This window comes from Phaseolus vulgaris, chromosome 7, assembly GCF_051622355.1.
Source record: "Phaseolus vulgaris cultivar YP4 chromosome 7, ASM5162235v1, whole genome shotgun sequence".
Classification (NCBI taxonomy): domain Eukaryota; kingdom Viridiplantae; phylum Streptophyta; class Magnoliopsida; order Fabales; family Fabaceae; genus Phaseolus; species Phaseolus vulgaris.
In genome coordinates this window covers 370,260-389,029 of record NC_143504.1, presented here as the reverse complement: position 1 = coordinate 389,029, position 18,770 = coordinate 370,260, and the positions used below count along the sequence as shown (strand labels likewise).

The 18,770-nt window shown below is 31.6% G+C and overlaps 2 protein-coding genes across 3 annotated transcripts; both read left to right on the top strand.

Moving 5' to 3' along the window:
• Positions 1-382: 382 nt before the first annotated feature.
• RAD52-2 (cobalt ion-binding protein) lies at positions 383-4,535 on the top strand. The gene is made up of 4 exons (XM_068635031.1): positions 383-901; positions 1,001-1,038; positions 1,171-1,262; positions 4,140-4,535. The coding sequence occupies exons 1-4, from the start codon at positions 549-551 to the stop codon at positions 4,275-4,277; spliced, it is 621 nt and encodes a 206-aa protein (XP_068491132.1). The 5' UTR covers positions 383-548; the 3' UTR covers positions 4,278-4,535.
• A 1,194-nt stretch (positions 4,536-5,729) lies between these two features.
• LOC137828443 (methionine aminopeptidase 2B) lies at positions 5,730-16,979 on the top strand. Of its 2 annotated transcripts, XM_090305174.1 has the most exons (13): positions 5,762-5,879; positions 6,693-6,740; positions 6,964-7,100; positions 7,916-7,952; positions 8,037-8,144; positions 9,610-9,709; positions 10,108-10,253; positions 11,155-11,246; positions 11,360-11,454; positions 13,914-14,010; positions 15,299-15,442; positions 15,536-15,753; positions 16,751-16,979. In XM_090305174.1, the coding sequence occupies exons 3-13, from the start codon at positions 6,974-6,976 to the stop codon at positions 16,859-16,861; spliced, it is 1,275 nt and encodes a 424-aa protein (XP_090161300.1). In that variant the 5' UTR covers positions 5,762-5,879; positions 6,693-6,740; positions 6,964-6,973; the 3' UTR covers positions 16,862-16,979. The 2 variants fall into 2 exon arrangements, with proteins under 2 accessions (XP_090161299.1, XP_090161300.1); XM_090305173.1 differs by lacking the exon at positions 6,693-6,740 and having other exon boundaries at positions 5,730-5,879.
• The last annotated feature ends 1,791 nt before the right edge of the window (positions 16,980-18,770 follow it).

The window sequence follows — 18,770 nt, the reverse complement described above, 5'->3', positions numbered from 1 at the left end:
ATGGATTGAAAATTCAATCTATGATCAAATTTGTTTGAATTTTTCTATTTAAAATTGAATCTTAGATTCTTCTATTTATTTAATTTAACTTTAATTTGATTCTCACGCACACAATAATATAACATATAGTTCTATTATTATGTATTTCTTATATTAGAGTTCGGTAATTAAACTTAAATTTTCTATGTACATATTTTAATTTTTTATCATAACAATTTTCCAAGACTAATTATTTTGATTTAAAAAAATAATGAAATGGAAACACTAATAAATGCAAAAAAATAAAAAAAGGTTGATTATAAAATTATGTTTTGATAAAACATACAATTTTTTTTATAATATTTATTCATAATTAAAAAAAAAACAGTATTAGAAGAAGAAAGGAAAAGAAAAGAAAGTTTTGTTGTTCGAAAAGTAATGCGGAGTAGGTGAGCCAACCTAAATATCCCTGCTTTCCTAGACAGAGAGTCTTGCGGTTGGTTTGTGTCAAGATTTGATATAAACAGAAAGAGTTGGTATTGGAATGCCCCAATGCAACTGGGGATCTGATGGCTTCTGCGGTTGCGCCTAAGATAATTTGGTTCTCATTTTTGAACAGTAGAAGGAAAGAAGGTTTTGAAGCAGGGTTTGGGAAAAGGAATTTTGGGGTAAAGGATCGCCATGGTAGCCTCACCCTTAAGTGTGGTATCGAGCGAAGCAGCAACGGCAGCGATGGAAAGAAAGGAGGCGTATCTAATTCCAATTACGTGGTGCCGTTGGACAATTCCTCTCCCTTCTCCAACTCCTCCTGCATAACACGTCCTTTAGCCGAGATACTCCGAGACCTCAATAAAAGAATCCCTGATACTATTGTCAAAGCTCATGTTCCTGGCGATCCTTCTGCTTCCACCTTCATCCCCTGGTACTTTTCTTCGTTAATCTTCACTCTTTTCGTAACAATCTCTCTGGATTCCAATGCCGATCTAATTCAATCATACCATCTTTTGTTGTTCTTTGCTAGGTATCATGCCAACAGGATGTTGAGCTTCTATGCCCCGGGTGCGTGCTTGGAGTTATCCATTTATTACTTTTCCTATTATTTTTGTCTTTGCGAAACATCTTCCATCACTGTATATGTAAATTAGATTCCTATCGATCCATACATCTTTCAAATTTCAAACTATTTTGCAGGATGGTGTGGCGAGATACGTGATGTCATTTTCTCTGACAATGGCAGTGTAACTGTGGTATATCGCCTTACCGTACGTGGATCTGATGGAGAGGCAAGTCTTTACTCTATGTAGAGTAATAAATTTGTGAATTTTCACTTTCTACTTCTACTTTTTTTATCCACTTTACTTTGTTGCATTTTATTGTTCTTTCTCATTATTTGTTTATCTACAAATTAACCAGTCATTCTCTATGCTTCTAATGGTTACTAGAATGAGGATCTTACTAGGTATGGTTGTCATAATTAAGATCCTACCTAGGATTGGAGGGGGTGGGGAGAGTTAAATTTTGTGATTGTAACAATAACATACATGTCTTTGTTGCTTTCTCTTCTCCATCTCTCCTGTCTTTGTTGCTATATTCCTTCCATCACAAATTTTCATATTCTTCAATAAGATATAATTTTGATCATCATCCCTATCAGTTAAACTCGAGTATGTTAGTCTTGCATGTTTGGGCAATTAACAATTTTTGCTAAATAATATGTAGGGCAAAGAAGTAACTAGAATATAGGCATCTCCCCTTAGACATTACATGTAGTTCTTGTATGTATTATTACATGATCAACCAAAGAGCAAGTTGCTGATAAGATTAAGTCCTCACATTTGATTCTTGTATTCTCTAAGCAACCAGGGAATCTTGAATTCTTGACCCTGTAGAATACAACCCAAACTAATGACCACAAACCAAAGCCTGAATTCAAGACCATGAACAAAAACAACAATTTGATTTAGTAAGGTTGGCTACAAGGATTATATAACACCATTGGGCTCGTCAAAAACCAAATTGTCATGGATATTATTCACCTTGAGATCATTTTTAATAATATCCTTAATCCCCCCTACCATTTTTACAGGGTTAAAAAGCATGCAATCTACTCTCTCATTGGTGCTTTTAGTGGACTTCTTTTCACATAATAAACCATATTAACTGATTTTTTTTAATCTTCTTTTCCTCAATATATGTCACTAATATTTCCTTGTATACAATCACTCCTTATCCTCTTGTATTATGAAGCATTCATGTTAACCTTCTCGGTTTTGCTACTTCCACTTTTTTTCCATGCACTTTTAAAGTCCATGATTCACCACCATAAAGTATAGCAGCCTGATAAAACTTTACTTTGCTTAGTAAGTATTTTGTGGTCCCAAATAACCCTCAATGCCTTTCTCCATTTTAACTACTCATCTTGTATCCTGTGTGTCTCATATAATCATATTCAATAATTTTCAATCATCTTGTAATACAGATATTAGATACAAAACTTAGAAACTTGTGATATGACACCTTCCATTTGTAAACTTGGGAACGTGTGTGGTATGACCATAGTTTGTTTTACTCTTACCCAAGTGAAACCCCTTTGATTTCAGTCTCTTTCCAAAGCTCAAGTTAAAAGTTAACGTCTTCCCTTAATTCATTTATTAGAATTGTATAATCTGCAAATAGTATGCATTTAGAGTTGATCTTTTGTTTTTTCCTGCACATTTCAAAACTCATGGCTAAGCTCCAATCCGATGTAAACTTTTCCAAAGTTATTAGTGTCTGTAGGTTTTGCCACGCTAGTAATTATCCTATAGTTCAAGTCTTGTATAGCTTGTGTGTAAGCCATGTGAGCATCTTCTTTACCAAAGCCTTTTTTCAATAAAAACCATATGTTAGTGTCTTTGCTTTTTCGCTTTTCCATAAGTTTCTATAGAAGATAGATAGCTTCTATTGTGGACCTTCTAGACATAAAACCTAATTAATTTTCAACAATGCGGAATCACATTTTTTGCACAATTTCATAGCATGGCTCACATCACAAGTTTTATTATCCCCTTGTAGTAACGACCTCTCCAAATGAGGTTAGCTATACCTTGTGATTCCCTGTCACTTTCTTCTAATATTTTGTAATTGTTAAATATTTATCATTCTTGAACTGCCACTAGTTGATTCTTGAATTTTTATCTTGTTTGGTTTTCCATTTGTGATACTTGAAAAGAACATTAAGGATGAATTATGTAGCAAGACTTTCTCATAGATTCATATAGCAATCCTTTCAAGTTCTTTTATTTAAGCTTCTTTTCCAGAAATAAATAAATTTGCATCCTTAAGGTTCCACTCCTATAAGTTCCTCGTATTTTTTAAAATAAGTGTTTTAATCTTGAAATCATATACAATTGAGAAGTTGTTTTTCGTATTTAGCCTTCGAAAACCAAAACTACCATGATCTCCTATAAACTACTAGCATGTCTATTTAAATTTTTACCTATGAGATTTTTTTTTTTTCTTGTGGAGAACTCTAAATCAACCACTTTTAATATATCTAAAACTTTTATTTCCAAACTGTGTCTAATCTCCTATTTGTAACGTATAGATATTATTGAAAGTCTCTTATGCAATCATTAAGTATTTTTCAAGATAAAATCATGTCCCTGCTCCTTTTTGTAGCCGCCACACTTGTTTTCCCTTTTTATCCACAATAAGCCCCGACTTCATTCTTTCATCTAGTTTTCCCTATTTACCTAAGTTTAAATCCTAAATGTTTAGCTCCATAGTTTTTTCTCCAATCTATCTAGTTTCTTGAAGACACCTGATGTAAATCTTTCTTTCAATAATATATTGTCCACCACCTCCAAAGACTTACCTATCAAAGTTCTAATATTCTAAGTACCAAACCTAATGAAGCACTTCTGGATCAACTTCTTTACCCACATTTGTCCAGAATAAAATGTAAGGGTCCTTGCTCATTTAATGCTATACTCAAGCCATATTATAATCACCCCTGAAATAAGAAGGTAAATGGAGGCAATTTATTGGTAAGCTTAGACTTCTTTGACGAGGGCCGTCTTGCTCCCTGTAGGTCAAAGGGAGAGTTTCTCTATTTCATTAACTGAACAATTAGTAACCCCCGAAGTCTCTAAACACTGTATTTTCTCCATTAATAACAGGCATATCGTGAATCAACTGGGACAATTTCACCCAGTGATGGCTCCATCGTCGATCCAGTTTCAGCTGCTGAGGAAATTGCTTTCTGCAAGGCTTGTGCCCGGTTTGGTCTTGGCTTGTATTTGTATCATGAAGATTGAAGGATCAGATTCCAAGCTTCCAAATTTTTGTTTTGGTTGGATGTGTTGTATTGGTTTCTTCTCATTGATGTGAATAGAAGTAGACAATAGGTGGAAAACTCGAAGCCATATCTTTGTTGGTATGGGGATCCGAATGCTTATGGGAAATCAAGTTTCTTTTATTGCTATGCTAAGGTACATTTATGGCTTTTAAGTTTTGTAAGTTATGGTAGCCTAAAGCGTTCAATTAATAAATGAACAATTATTATGATTTGCTCATACCCTTAAGTTTATTTAGAATGTATCAGGTAATCTTTCTTGACTTAGATATAAGAAAAAAAATCATGTCTGGGGAACTGAAATATAGAAATAAAATTTTATTATTCATCTTTCATTTAATATTATTGTTTTAAAAATATTTTTTTATTAAACTTGATTACCATTTTTAGTAATTATGTTTCAATACAATTAAGAAAATGTATTTTATTTATTTTATAAAATTAAGAACATTAAACAAATTTAACTAATATTCTTAATAAGTGAAATTAGTTTTATTTTTATGATGAAACACGAGTACCCATTTTTAAGAATTATGTTTCAAGATTTGAGGATTTGGGGATTTACTGCGCTTTATTTTCAACTATTTTCTTTTTAATATCAAATTTTAATAAAGGGTAATTAAAAAAGGTAGAAACATTATTTAATTATTTTCCTTTAAAAAAAATTCAATTTGACTTTACATATAAAAAATTATAAAATCAGTTTTATTAATTTGGTCGCCGTTATTTATACATTTATTTTAAATTTGATTATTATATGTATAAAAATAATTAAATTAAAAATGTATATAAAAAAGGATAGTGAGAGAGACCAAATCAATAATATTTCACATATAAAAAACTAACTTAATAATTATTCAGTATAAGAATGAATTTAATAAGTTATTATATATGCATTAGAAACATATTTTAGTTTTTAAAACAATAGTGTTAAATTAGATTGACAAGATAATATCAATTAACTTTCTTAATTATATTTAATTTATGAAAGATTTAACTTTATGTAATGAGATATAACAAGAAAATGAATTCAAAAGTAACTAATTGAAGGGTGATACACCAAGTTTATAAGTTTAAGATAAATTTTTATAATATTTGCTCGCTGAAGTATGTTATTAAGATATAAAATTAAAGATTATAAGTTATAAAATTTAAAAATAATTTTTTTATAAGGAAATGTATTTTTGTGGCAACAACTAAATAAAAATTATTTAAGTTGGGAGTCTTATAAAAACTTTATATTTTTTTTTTTTTAAAAATAACATAACATGTAGAATCTCGACAATGTAAATTGAAATTTCATAAAATAATTCTTGTAGTAGAGATAGATAACGTGATATTAATTGTGATTTATTTAAAAAAGATAAAAAATAAATTTCAATAACTATAAACAAATGATAGTGTCTCTGATCTTAAACCTTAAAAAACTGTATAACTTAAACGCATACTCCCAAACACACCCTAAATAGAGCCCATCCCATTCTCATAACCCTTGCCCCCTTTCTCATCCCTCCTCTTTGCACATTCTTCACCGCCGAACAAACTTTGACGCTCACACTTCCAGGTACTTTTTCTCTCTCTCATTATCTCTTTCTTCTCATCTCTTCTTCTTACCTTCCTTTCCCTGTTTCCGCTCTCCGCGCTTCGCCACGCTTATTTAATTTTACGCTTTTCATTCGCTTCGTTTGTCTCACTATTTTCAATCTCCTTTTTCCTCTCTGTCGCTTCTCCTATTGTCTTCTTCACTTATGTAATAATCTGGAACAACTTTTGCGTGAGTTAACTTGCCACCTCTATTCTCTTCCGCATCTTGTTTATTTGTTTCTTTTAATCTTTGTGTTCATTGTCAAACTGAATACACATGACTGCTCTGGAATTATGATTTCAGTAATTGTTATTTTTTTTGTTTTGTTTTTGCACCTTATTTACGGTTGTTCTTAATGAATCGATTTGGGAGGAAGGAGATTTCTTCTTTCTATTATTTTCTTAAACCCCACATCCTAAACACCAAACCCTAAATCTCACCCCCTAAAACCTAAACCCTAAACTGTTACCCTAATCCTAAACCATAACCAGCTTGGATAATATTTTGTTTCGTTTTCTAACTATGTGTCCCCTAAAATCGAGTTTCTGTTATAATTGGTTCGTCGTGGTCATAGTTATGGCTATTTTCGCAGATGTTTAGTATGTGCTGAATTTTGGAATTTCTTCTGGCGTGTTTGTACCTGTGCGTTTAGTTTGATGTAAATCATAAACATTAGGGTTGTTTTGTTCATTTGCTACGTTGATTTGATTTACTATCTACAGTTTGTAATTATCATGGTTGGTTAAATTTATTTATTCTAATTTTAATATATTAATTACCAATCACGAGCAGGGGGCATTTCGTTAGTGGAATTTCATCTGCGGCTTCCCTTCTGTTAGAGTTCAGTCAAATTTATAATGGTTTCTTGGATTCAATATAGTCATTTCCTTCCATACTTTGTAACTTGTCTCTCTTTGTTGTACCTTGAATTTATGAATTGTTGACTTTTGATATATGCTAGATTTTGGCATTGAGTTTGCTGGAAAAGAGGGACCACTCTTTCTATTATTGAAGTTTGGGGTGTTTTGTTGAACTGGCCATTTTAATTTTATTGAGCATGCAGGTTTTCTTTCATGGCGGAGGGAAATTCTCAATTGAAGAGCTTGCTTGAAGAAAATGGAACCTCAGAGCTTTCAAGTCATGAAGAAGGAATTGATGACCTTTCTTCACCATCTCTAAAAGAAGGAGATGACAGTAAAGGTAGTAATTATGCAAAATGAATTCACCTAATATAAATATTATTTAATTGCCACATTTCATGTTTATAACCTGTGAGTGTTTATTTAATTGCATGTAAAGGGTGATTATCTTTGTCTCCTGCAGCATGATTTATCTCACACATTCTAATCGGATGAATTGTACCATTTTTTTCAAATGACAATTAGAAGCTTTGTTTCTGAATTGTATTAGTGTGATGCACACGAGTACAACACAGAAAGAAAATGTAAAACAAAGTTATTTTAATCCTACTTTAACTTATTTTCCCTGGCCAACTAAAATATTGTCTCTTGAATGTCATAAAACAAATAATAAGTCGCAAGAAAGCTCACAAACATGTGTAAATTAACTTGTTTTTTTTTTACTCAAAACAGCTTCTACTCAAAATTTGATTGAAAGAGTTTGAGAAACAAATACCTAAATAAAATATTAACTAAATATACTAGTAAGGCTACCTAAATACCATTCTTGTGCACACTTGTCTTCAAAGTCATGAGCCTACATGATCTCCGCAAATGAGTTAAATGAGTTTTCAAGCGAATTAACTGGATTGGATAATGTTGTCACAGACATTGTTTCAACAGAAACAATATGTTAACTTCTTGAAGGATGATGACTTCATGATCAACAACACATGAAAACATAGATTCCTTATCATCCAGCTTAATCATTTCACTAGTGAGAAACATAAATCTGCTTGGTGATGCCATTATGGTGATGCTTTACTTTTGAATTATTTTGTACCTGATATGTTATGATGTTTGTTGTTAATGTTGAATCATTTTCTCTTCTGACAGAAGTTTCAAAGAAGAAAAAGAAGAAAGCTAGAAGCAAGTGAGGACTTGACTTTTGCAATTAATGCTTGTTCTCTTGATGGTGAAATTTTTCTGAATTTCTGATTTTTTTTTGGGTGATCAGGAAAAAGAAAGAACTTTTAGAACAGACTGATCCACCATCAATTTCTGTTATTGACTTGTTTCCATCTGGAGATTACCCTGAAGGTGAAATTCAACAGTACAAAGACGAGTAAGTGGATGATGAATACATTTCAGAAATATCTAACATTTTGCTTGCAAATTTGATTTGAATTAATGAATAAAATGAATTATGTTCCCATTTTTTTCTTTTTCGTTTGACATGTTGCTTCATTGAAAAGGGAAAAGAAAACAGAGGAAGCATATTGTCTAGCTAAAGTTTTTTTTTTGTTGATTAACTACCTCTGAATTAGAAAGTGTATCTAAGCTTTGCAATATAAAAATTGACAAATCTACATTTTGACATGGTAGGTAGATGCTTATTTTGTTAACTATCTATACTCCTCCCATAGTCTTGGAAATAAATGAGATATAGTTTAGTATCAAGAGTCAATAGCATCTTGAGCGACCCTATCATTCTAAAGCTAGGCTGAACTGGTGCTATACTTGATATATAGGTTATGTTGTTAGTAACATGGTTATCAAACTCGTGTTTTGTAATTGTTCAAGTTTACGTTCCCCCACCCATTGACTAAGTTGACTCGGAAGCAAACTCCTCTTTGGAGCAGGTCAAAGAAAGGTATCGTCCCTTCACCAAGTAAGTTCTCTAGAAATTTTGGAGGAAACAAGATGACTGATTACAGGTCCATTGAGAGTCCTACGAATCCAAATTCAAAGTAAATGGTTGAATAAGGTTGTTACTTGTCTAGTGAGAAAGAAAGTATAGAGCTATGGCCAAAGTCACTTGTAAATTGATATGGATAGAACAACTTTTCAATAGTTTATATTTTGTGATATTCAAGGTTATATTGTGAAAAGTAGGTAGCTGATCTAACCTAGTATCCCATAAACTAAACATAAGAGAGATTGAGTGTCTTGTTGGCCAAGGAAATTTCTGCTCCAGACCTAACAAATAAATAAGTAACATATCAAAAGTTTTTACTTTTAAATTTAAAACAACTGGAAGGACTAATACCAAAATTTGGTATTATTGAAGGAGCCAAAAATATTTCTAACCCTAATTATGGTTGCTTTTACAAGTTTTCATTTTTTTGAAAGTATGTAGCTATTTTATTCAATACAGTAGCCGTAGTGTGACCTGCAAATACTTCTGTACTGATTTTTTATCTGGCTTTTCCAAACTACATTAACCGCTGACTGCTTTGGCTGGAAATAGATTGCACACCAAGAGATTATGATCCCAAAGATGGTGTTTTGCTAGGATTTTGAAAAATCAACTAAAAATTGCTATAATTTTTTTAATCTTAGGGTAATAGGAAACATAATAATTCTTGTATGCTCAACCATAAATCCTTATCAAAGTTATTTAGACTCCCCTCAAATTTGAATTAAACCAAATGAATGAAAGAAACCTACTTCTGGAAGTTTAGTTAATTGTCTACACAAGTGACATATGAGTAGACTTACACACCAACATTAACAGCTGTTTGCTCTCATACTTTTTAAAATATTCTATGTAAATTTTCTTTGTAATCATGTTAGAATCTTTATGCCAGTAACCTATGGAGAACTACATCAGAGGAGAAGAGAGAACTGGAGCGCCTGCAGAAACCATTATATAATTCAGTTCGTCGAGCAGCAGAAGTCCATCGTCAGGTTGTAATTTTGGACAAGATTGTCACTTTTTATTGTTTGGATATGGTATAGAGGAGGAAATGAAGATGGGAAGTGCAGGGAAATATTAATGTTGGTCTGACCTTATTTTAAATTCTCCAAGAATTGTGGAAAACTTTTAGAGAAAATTAGTTGGGTTTAATACAAATCACATAGTGTACTAGGTGATTAGAATATATGTCCAAAATGTACCATTAATAATAGTATTCAAATGTTCAATCAGACTCTCTCATTCCTTCTACTCCATTATATTTTAATGTGAGTCTTAGTTTCTTTTTTTTTATATACCATGTTTCATATGCTTTTCTTTATTTATTCTTTCATTGATGTTGGTGTTATTTATAAATGTAACTCAGTATCTTCTTTTTATCTCTAAGTAGGTTCGCAAATATATGAAAGGCATCATAAAGCCTGGAATGTTGATGACTGACTTATGTGAAACATTGGAGAACACTGTTCGTAAGCTAATATCAGAGGATGGGCTTCAAGCTGGCATTGCATTCCCCACAGGATGCTCTTTAAATTGGTAACACTTTATACTTTTTAAATTGGTAATACTTTATACTTTGGTTTTCAACTTTCCTCTGTATTTGTGGTTTCCCACTTTTGTTGAGTGTAGAGGACATGAACTAACTTCCCATCATCATAACCTTTTATTTTATTTTTTTAATCTGCATTTTGATTCTTATTTCATTGTTATTGTTATACTCAACATTATTTTTGTTTCTGGTTTTTTAATTTCGTATTTTTTTTCTGATTTTTTAAAATCAATTATTTTCTGTGTTCTTATTCAATCTTTTTATTAAGTTTTGTGTTCTGGTTGCCTTTCTCGCAGTTGTGTCTTTTAGTTTCTTGTTTAGTTTCTGAATTTTTGTATCAGATCAGATCAGATGTATTCTGCTGCTGCCATTAATTCTTATTTTTGATTGAAGTTGTGATTTTTTTTTATTTAGTTTCTTATTTAGTTACTGACTAGTATTATTAAGAATTGGTGTACTGTATGCTGATAATTTAGGTTTTATATTTGGTTTTCCTTGACTTTATGCTGTATATTTGTTCAAGTACTATAGTTTTTTGCTATTAATTATGACTAGTGTATCAAATTTGTGTTTTCTTTTCTTTTTCCAGCTTATATATACTTATATATTAAATATTTAATTTATATATAGAATATTAGAATAGCCGTTATCTCACTATCCTGCTATCTACTTTTTGGGTAGGCTGATCTGCTATTCGCCAATGACAACCATGACACTGAAGTATTTGTAGGATCAGTATAGTTGTCAAAGTGACTGCTCATATTAACTGCATATAGTTAGTTGTGTAACTGACTTACAACTAACTGCCAAGAGATAGTTGAATATCTGTTCTTCATAGTTGTTTGTGGTTTCTTCATAGTATTGTTTTCTTAAATGTAACTCCTCCAGGGTTGCTGCTCACTGGACCCCAAATTCAGGGGATAAGACTATACTTCAGTACGATGATGTGATGAAACTGGATTTTGGAACCCATGTTGACGGTAATGCACATGATTTTTTTTTATCTAATCTTCTATACCTATGATAATACTAGTAACTAGTGTATTTTTAATTTTACTCCTGTTGAACCTCTTGTCATGAATTTTGTTTCTAGGATACATAGTTGATTGTGCTTTTACTGTGGCATTCAACCCTATGTTTGATCCATTGCTTGAAGCCTCTCGGGAAGCAACTAATACGGGTATTAAGGTACATTCTGAAAAAGATACTTAACCCTGTCAAACGAGCAGTATTATGTTGTGTAGATTTATATCTAACATGGTCAATTAATAATGTCAAATTGCTCAGAACAAAGACTGTCTGTTTAAATAACACTCCTCATACATCATGTTCATATCATATTGACAGATGTAGTCCATTTGTCTAAAGAAATAATTAAATTAATAACTAGTCATATTCAAGTGACATGCAACTCAAACTTGTCTTATGGCCCTTGTAACTAAATTTGACTTGAATCTTATATTTTGAGTGTGAGATTCATGTCCAGTATCTTGCAATTGGTTCGACATAAACATTTCATAGCCTTGGTGCCCATGTGAGCTTGTTGTGCATCAACGACTTGACTGTTATGTCAACATAACCACACGAACCACTCATTTGTAGCTGTAAGACATGGTTAGAAGCTTTATTACCAAGGTTTTAATACCAAAGTTTAGGCTCATTCGGAGAGCTTAGAGAACTTCACAAACTAGAGCTCAATTACTTTATTGACTTGGGATTCATTAAGAATCCAACTATCCAAGAATGATTGAGTTTATGATAGAAGTCCAACCTCAAGGCTGGCATGTGACTTAAAAGAGTGGTGAAGATTGGTGTCTAAGAATGGAATATCATAATGAACAATAGACGTTTGTTAGAAATTGCTCAAGCATTCTTACTACATGCAAATCTTCTTTTCATAATTGGGGTGAGGTGTTTTTAACTATTTGTTATCTAGTAAACTAAATGCCTTCTTCATCTTGTGATAATACAGTCCAATATCTCATTTTATTTTCTAAAGAACCAATGTCTTATATTTGTACTTGAAAAAGATTAAAATGTACAAGAGAAAAGGTTTTATTGAATTGATTTAATGAGACAGTACATCAATCTCTATATAAAGTAATGATTATTAAGAGATCTCTAGAATCTTTCAATAACACTTGTAATTGATTAGAGTAATATTTTCTTTTGAATAAACTCCCTCTCAACTTGGTGAATGGATATTTATCATTCATAGCTTCCATGTGAGGTAATGAAGTCAATTAGTGGGAAGACTTTTTGTAAACCGATCTCTTGACTAAATCTTAGAAGGGACATGAGAAGCTGTGATAAGGCCCTATCTAGTTTTTCTTTAATAAAGTTGGTCTATCTCTATGTGTTGGGTAATCCTCCAAGCTTGCAGTGTTTCCGATTCAAATCCCTGAGTGATCATGAGATAGTGAAATCTTGCGGATCGTCGAGCAAAATCGTGGGGATCAACAGTTTTTGTGTATTTTCTGCTGCTCCGGTTCAACTTCTTGGGTGAATGGGGTTCAGTTACAACAAAATCTAACCCCAATTAATAAGTAATTCAATTAAAAATTCACCTTGTTATGTGTGTTTTCTGCTGCAGCCCCTATTCACTTTCTTGGGTGAATGGGGTTTGAATTAAAATAGAATCCAAACCCAATTAAAAGTTAAGGAAATTAATAATTCACCTTTTGTTTTGGGTGTTCTCTATTGCACTGGTTCACCTTCTTGGGTGAATGGGTTTTGAATAAAATAAAACCCAATTAACACGCATTGGTTATGTGCATCTCTTCACCCAAATCCAATTAAATATACAATTAAGAAATTCGAAAGTGGCACTGGTTACATCTCTTCGTCATACAAAGTATTAATAAGGGGATTGATTTCGTCTTAATTACTTGCATCTTTTTCATCAGTGTGTGTGTATATATATACTGATTTACAGTTGTAGAAAGTAAAATCTACTATCCATGTTTTGATCCCATGATTTACAGTTGTGAACCCTTCACGATCCTAATCATAATCTTGATTTTAACTACCTTAGTGTTTGGTCCTATCATGTTGAACTAGATTGTGAGCAATTCTAATAGGTGACTTATTATCAAATAAAGAGTCATAGATAGGGGGGTAGAGTTCACTATAGAATTCTCTCTATATATATTCTGTTTTGCTGATTTACATTGAATCAATTTAATCAAGATCTTTTTCCTCTCATATAAATAGGTAGATATATTTTTTCTGCCATTTGTCGCAGTGCCAACCTCTCTATATATGGCAGATTTACATCTGGCTGTAAAATAATCCACCATAATTAAGACTTTCTGTTACAAGTTACAATGTTCCTTGGTGTACCAATTATTATCCCGTTAGAAAGTTAGTTTCATGTAACATTCAGTTGGTTTGAAGCTTGTTTGACAAGCTTAAATCCAATAAGAAAGAATATCAAAATAGAAAAATACTCAATTTCATTTTCACAGTTTCTCTATCTATAGAACCCTTTAATGGAAAAGCTTCATAACCCTAACCTAAAAAATAGCTTTTGATCCCTATTCCTCTACCATACATTTTATTGTTTGATCTGTGTTGTGATGTTTTGGTATGCACCAATTAAATCATGTAGTTTACGGGTTCCTCTAAATGCTATGTTTGCCATCTAGGAAGCTGGAATCGATGTGCGCCTTTGTGACATTGGTGCCGCTATTCAAGAGGTCATGGAATCTTATGAGGTTGAGATTAACGGAAAGGTGTATCAAGGTATGATGCTTGTAATGACGTTTGTGCTTATATTTTACTGTCTTTTTATTTGGATCATATCTTTCTCATCACATGCGTTGAGTCGTAGAAATAGGATAATTTAATATTTAAATTTCATTATTTTTTAATGACAACACCTTTGTTCGTTTTTTTTTTCTTGAAATTCCCTAATGTCAAAGAAGCAATCATGATAATTCATCTCTTAAATTTTCTTTTTATAGGACAGTTTTATAATTCAATTGTTTGTTATTAGCATAAATTCACCTAATTTGTATGTTGATAAGACTTGGAAACTTGTATACAATTTGTTGTAGTTTTGATATTGTAAAAAAAGGGATTGCTACAATGTAAAAAAGGGACACGGAGTAAAATCTTCTCCTGCTGTATATATTTTTATAGCTAACGAGTGTAGAGCTTGAGTAGTAGAGGATCATTACTCTTTCTTAATAATATTAAATTATATACTTCATAACACTCATCCTCACGTAAAAGCACAATACCACTATAAATTCAAATAAATTAGTCTATTATTGACTGAAATTTGTTGGATATTACAAGATTGCATGGGTCTGACACCTTATCATTCATGATTTTCTGTTTTCAGTAAATTTCAGCCAAATTTGCTAGCACTCTTCTTGTATCAAATATATTGTTAGGGCATTAGAATTTCACTTTCACCTACATCCTCTTATTTGTTGCCACCTACAATGAGATATATAATAGGTATAGGTCATCATCCTTCAAGAAACCATGACCCACAAGACAACACAACACCGGGATTTCATCTGAGTGTGACTCCTTGCAATCATGGTTATCAAACTTGCAAGTTAACTCGTTAACTAACTCGTCTGAGTTTATGTTCCTAATCACCCTGGATCAAACTCGTTTTTGGATCAAACTTGGTAGACTCACTATGAACTCACATAAACTCTAGAGTGTTCAACCAAGTTAGCGAGTTCAAATTAAGATTTGTGCTGTGGTTGAGGTCACTGTGTTGTGGTTCACCATGTTCATGGTCCCTGATAAATGTGGTGCTACTTTATAACGATTGTGTTTTATTTTAGTATTGAATGTGTACCTCTGACATCAAAATACATTGAAGCTAGCCCAATTGACTAAGTGTTGGAAAAAATATTGTTAACTTTCATTCATAACCATTGATGCCTTATTTATTAGTAGGTCTAAAAGTTATGAAAATGTCTTGTTGGCATATTTCTATGGTATAATAATTCAGTATTGTGTTATCATATAGAAAGTGATATATACTGCAATGAGAATGTTATTGCAGTGAAGAGTATACGGAATTTGAATGGACATAGCATTGGTCGATACCAAATCCATGCTGGAAAATCTGTTCCCATTGTGAAAGGCGGGGAGCAGACAAAGATGGAAGAGGGTGAATTTTTTGCTATTGAAACCTTTGCATCAACGGGTATGGTAGTTTCTTTGGGTGTTACATTATTGTACTGTCTTCGAACAATACAGGACATAAGTGGCCTTTAAATGTTATGTATGCTATTCTCAGGAAAAGGATATGTACGAGAAGACCTGGAATGCAGCCACTACATGAAAAATTTTGATGTTGGTCATATGCCGTTGAGATTGCCTAGAGCGAAACAACTGTTAGCAACTATTAACAAGAACTTCTCTACTTTGGCCTTTTGTAGACGGTATTTAGATCGCCTGGGGGAGACTAAATACTTAATGGCATTAAAGAATCTGTGTGACTCTGGCATTGTTCAGGTATGCTTCTGGAACTGTTAACACCAAGAAATTTTTTAGATAAAAATATTTTCTGAACTTTTTAAAAATTTAATGCATATTTTAATGGTTTCATTGAGAAGTAATACGTGTCTGAGGAGGATTTTGGTAACTGTGAACTGTAGCCTGAAAGTGTACATTATTGGTAATTTGAAAATTATGATTGAGTTGACGTAGTTCTGATCCATTATTAACACCGAAAAAAGTGTTCAGTCCATTATTAACCCTAAAGTGTACATTATTGGTAATTTGAAAATTATGATTGAGTTGACGTAGTTCTTATCCATTATTAACACCCAAAAAAGTGTTCAGTCCATTCATTATTAACCCTAAAGTGTACATTATTGGTAATTTGAAAATTATGATTGAGTTGACGTAGTTCTGATCCATTATTAACACCCAAAAAAGTGTTCAGTCTACATTTCATCGTTGACATGAAGTTTTGGTTAACATATTGCACGTTTTGAACGTAAATGAAACTATTTATACTTGTCAAAACATTATCATCCATTATCCCTGACTTTATACATATTTCTTTAGGACTAAATATTTAGTTTATCTATATTTTATCTTGAAGCATGGACACTGATAGGAACAAGCAACCGTGTTCGTGTCTATAACTTGACATGCCATATGACCAATACTTGTATGTGCATCAATTCTATTCACATTTTTCGAACAAAAAATCTTAAAATAGACGTAGCATCATCATCAGATACAAGTACAGCCGAATAGTTGGATTTTAAATTTCTGGATATGGGCTGCATGCTGAATTTTTAAGTGATACATATTAACTTGTCTCTAACTCAAGTGTTGTCAATTGCAAGTGTTCTTGTTGGACATGTCTGATAATACTCAGCACCAAAATGGTGTCCGTTCTTTGACGCAACATGTCTTTTGATTTTGTATGTCGCAGTTTTCCTAATTCTAACTTTTAAATTATTCTCGTGTAGTAGTAATTTTTTGTTTTTTAATGCAGCCGTATCCCCCTCTATGTGATGTGAAGGGAAGTTATGTATCACAATTCGAACACACAATCTTACTCCGACCAACATGCAAAGAAGTTATATCAAAGGGTGATGATTACTAATGTGAAGTTGAAGTTTTTTTTTAATGTGATATTGTACCATCAGCACATCGGTTATATAACTTAAAATGTGTCTACAGAGGACGCCTTGCTTATTTAATAATTGGATTTTTTCCCTCAATAGTTAATATCATATTAGGTCCATCCAAAACGACCAATTTTCCTAATGTAATCAAATAATATTCCTCTTTTCAACCATATGGTAAATACAATCCTAAAATACAATGCCTCTTTTCAAACTTCATGATAGTTCTTTTCATAAAATTTTATTTATTAATTATAGTTTTGACAATTTTAGTATAATTTAAGATTTTGTATCATATAATTATGAATTTTTTTTATAATTGTAATCTAAATTATATTTATTATAAGATTATTATGAGTAGGATATTGATAATTTGGATAAATTTATATAAGTGTGATGATGTCAGAGATGACATGGGTGAGGGTGGGTTTAGTTGTACTAGACCTCAAAGTAAAGATCCATTTTAATCCTTTTTCTCATTATATTAAGTATGAATTTTGTATCAGGTGCAAATACTTGTATCTATTCCCGTACTCGCTTTCGTATTATAATTAAATAATTTTGTTACAAAATATATAAAATCACATTAAAGGATACTAAATATATTAAAGATTCAATTATAAAACGACACATTTTCTGATCTTTTGATGTCAAATGTTGAAGAAACTAAAATTACATAAATTTTAAAACAAAGTGAAAAAATATACTTAATTAAAATTGTGAAAACTAAAACATTTATTATTTCTTCAAATATTAAAAAACTATCTTAGGAATTTTGTAAATTTAGTGAATATCGAACTAGTAGATAATGAAAAATTGGAAGTGTTATTTAAAAAAAACAAAAATAAGAATCAAAGATAAAAAAAATAAGTTTTGTAAATTATTTAATAAGTGTATGGTTTACGGACATTCTCAATTGATAATTAAAAATATCAAAATATGTTATTAGTATTTATTTATTTAAAATACTTGTATTATGAATTTAATGGACTTGTTACAAGGTCAATAAAATAATACTTATATCGTTCTGGACTAAGGATCAAGTCAGTCGCTTATTAGGGGAAGAGCAAATCAGTTGTAAGGCGCAAATCGCTTATTTTACCTTTGCCAGGACAAGCAAAACTGACATGAACAAGTTACCAAAATTTAGGAAATTTAAGAGCTAACCAAAATTTTTGGATTTCGTTTTTTCAGTGTTTGATATCTCGTGTTTTCCAAATTAGTTTTCCACTTTTTAAACTATTTTAACAAGTTCTGAGAAGGGAAAAATCATATTATAAAAAGCTAAAAGGATTGTGGGATCAAAGATACTCCCTTTATATGTTATGATGTAAAATAAGATACGTGGATTTAAGATTCTTTCTTTGAACTTCCCTCTTATACAAGGCAAAAATACAAATTATAGAACAACTCATTGTAGATTTCATTTCTAGTATGAGTTCGGCTTTAACATTGGTGGTCGTTTAACATTGGGAAAGCCATATGTACTATAAATTAACTCAATTTATAAATACAAATCATAAATTTAACTATGGATGTAAAAAAGAGAGAATTGAGGTTAAACTCGATATTTTTCGTGTATATTATATAGGGATATTACTCCAAATGTTAACTTACAAACTGCGGTGAATTTATATTCAGTAGCAAAAGGAGTTATAACATTTACTAGGCAGTTTTAATTGTTTTGTTTCAATTTTATGTCGATTTGTTTGACAAGATTTCTACATTAACGTACAACGGAAGTCATCTCTTAAATGGATGGGGGCGTCGTAATCCCGCATAAATTTTTTGTTGAAATTTTATGTGATTGAATTTGAGATAAAACGTGATAAATTTCAGGTCAAACAGATAAATTTCATGTCAAACAAGATACGGGGAAGAAAAGTC

Bases quoted from the DNA above. Each gene is read 5' to 3' on its own strand.
- RAD52-2 (XM_068635031.1), top strand. From the start codon at position 549: ATGGCTTCTGCGGTTGCGCCTAAGATAATTTGGTTCTCATTTTTGAAC. The intron at 1,039-1,170 runs GTGCGTGCTTGG...ACTATTTTGCAG, and splicing joins GTTGAGCTTCTATGCCCCGG to GATGGTGTGGCGAGATACGT. The intron at 1,263-4,139 runs GCAAGTCTTTAC...CATTAATAACAG, and splicing joins TACGTGGATCTGATGGAGAG to GCATATCGTGAATCAACTGG.
- LOC137828443 (XM_090305173.1), top strand. From the start codon at position 6,974: ATGGCGGAGGGAAATTCTCAATTGAAGAGCTTGCTTGAAGAAAATGGA. The intron at 7,953-8,036 runs GTGAGGACTTGA...TTGGGTGATCAG, and splicing joins AAGAAGAAAGCTAGAAGCAA to GAAAAAGAAAGAACTTTTAG. The intron at 15,754-16,750 runs GTATGCTTCTGG...TTTTTAATGCAG, and splicing joins GTGACTCTGGCATTGTTCAG to CCGTATCCCCCTCTATGTGA.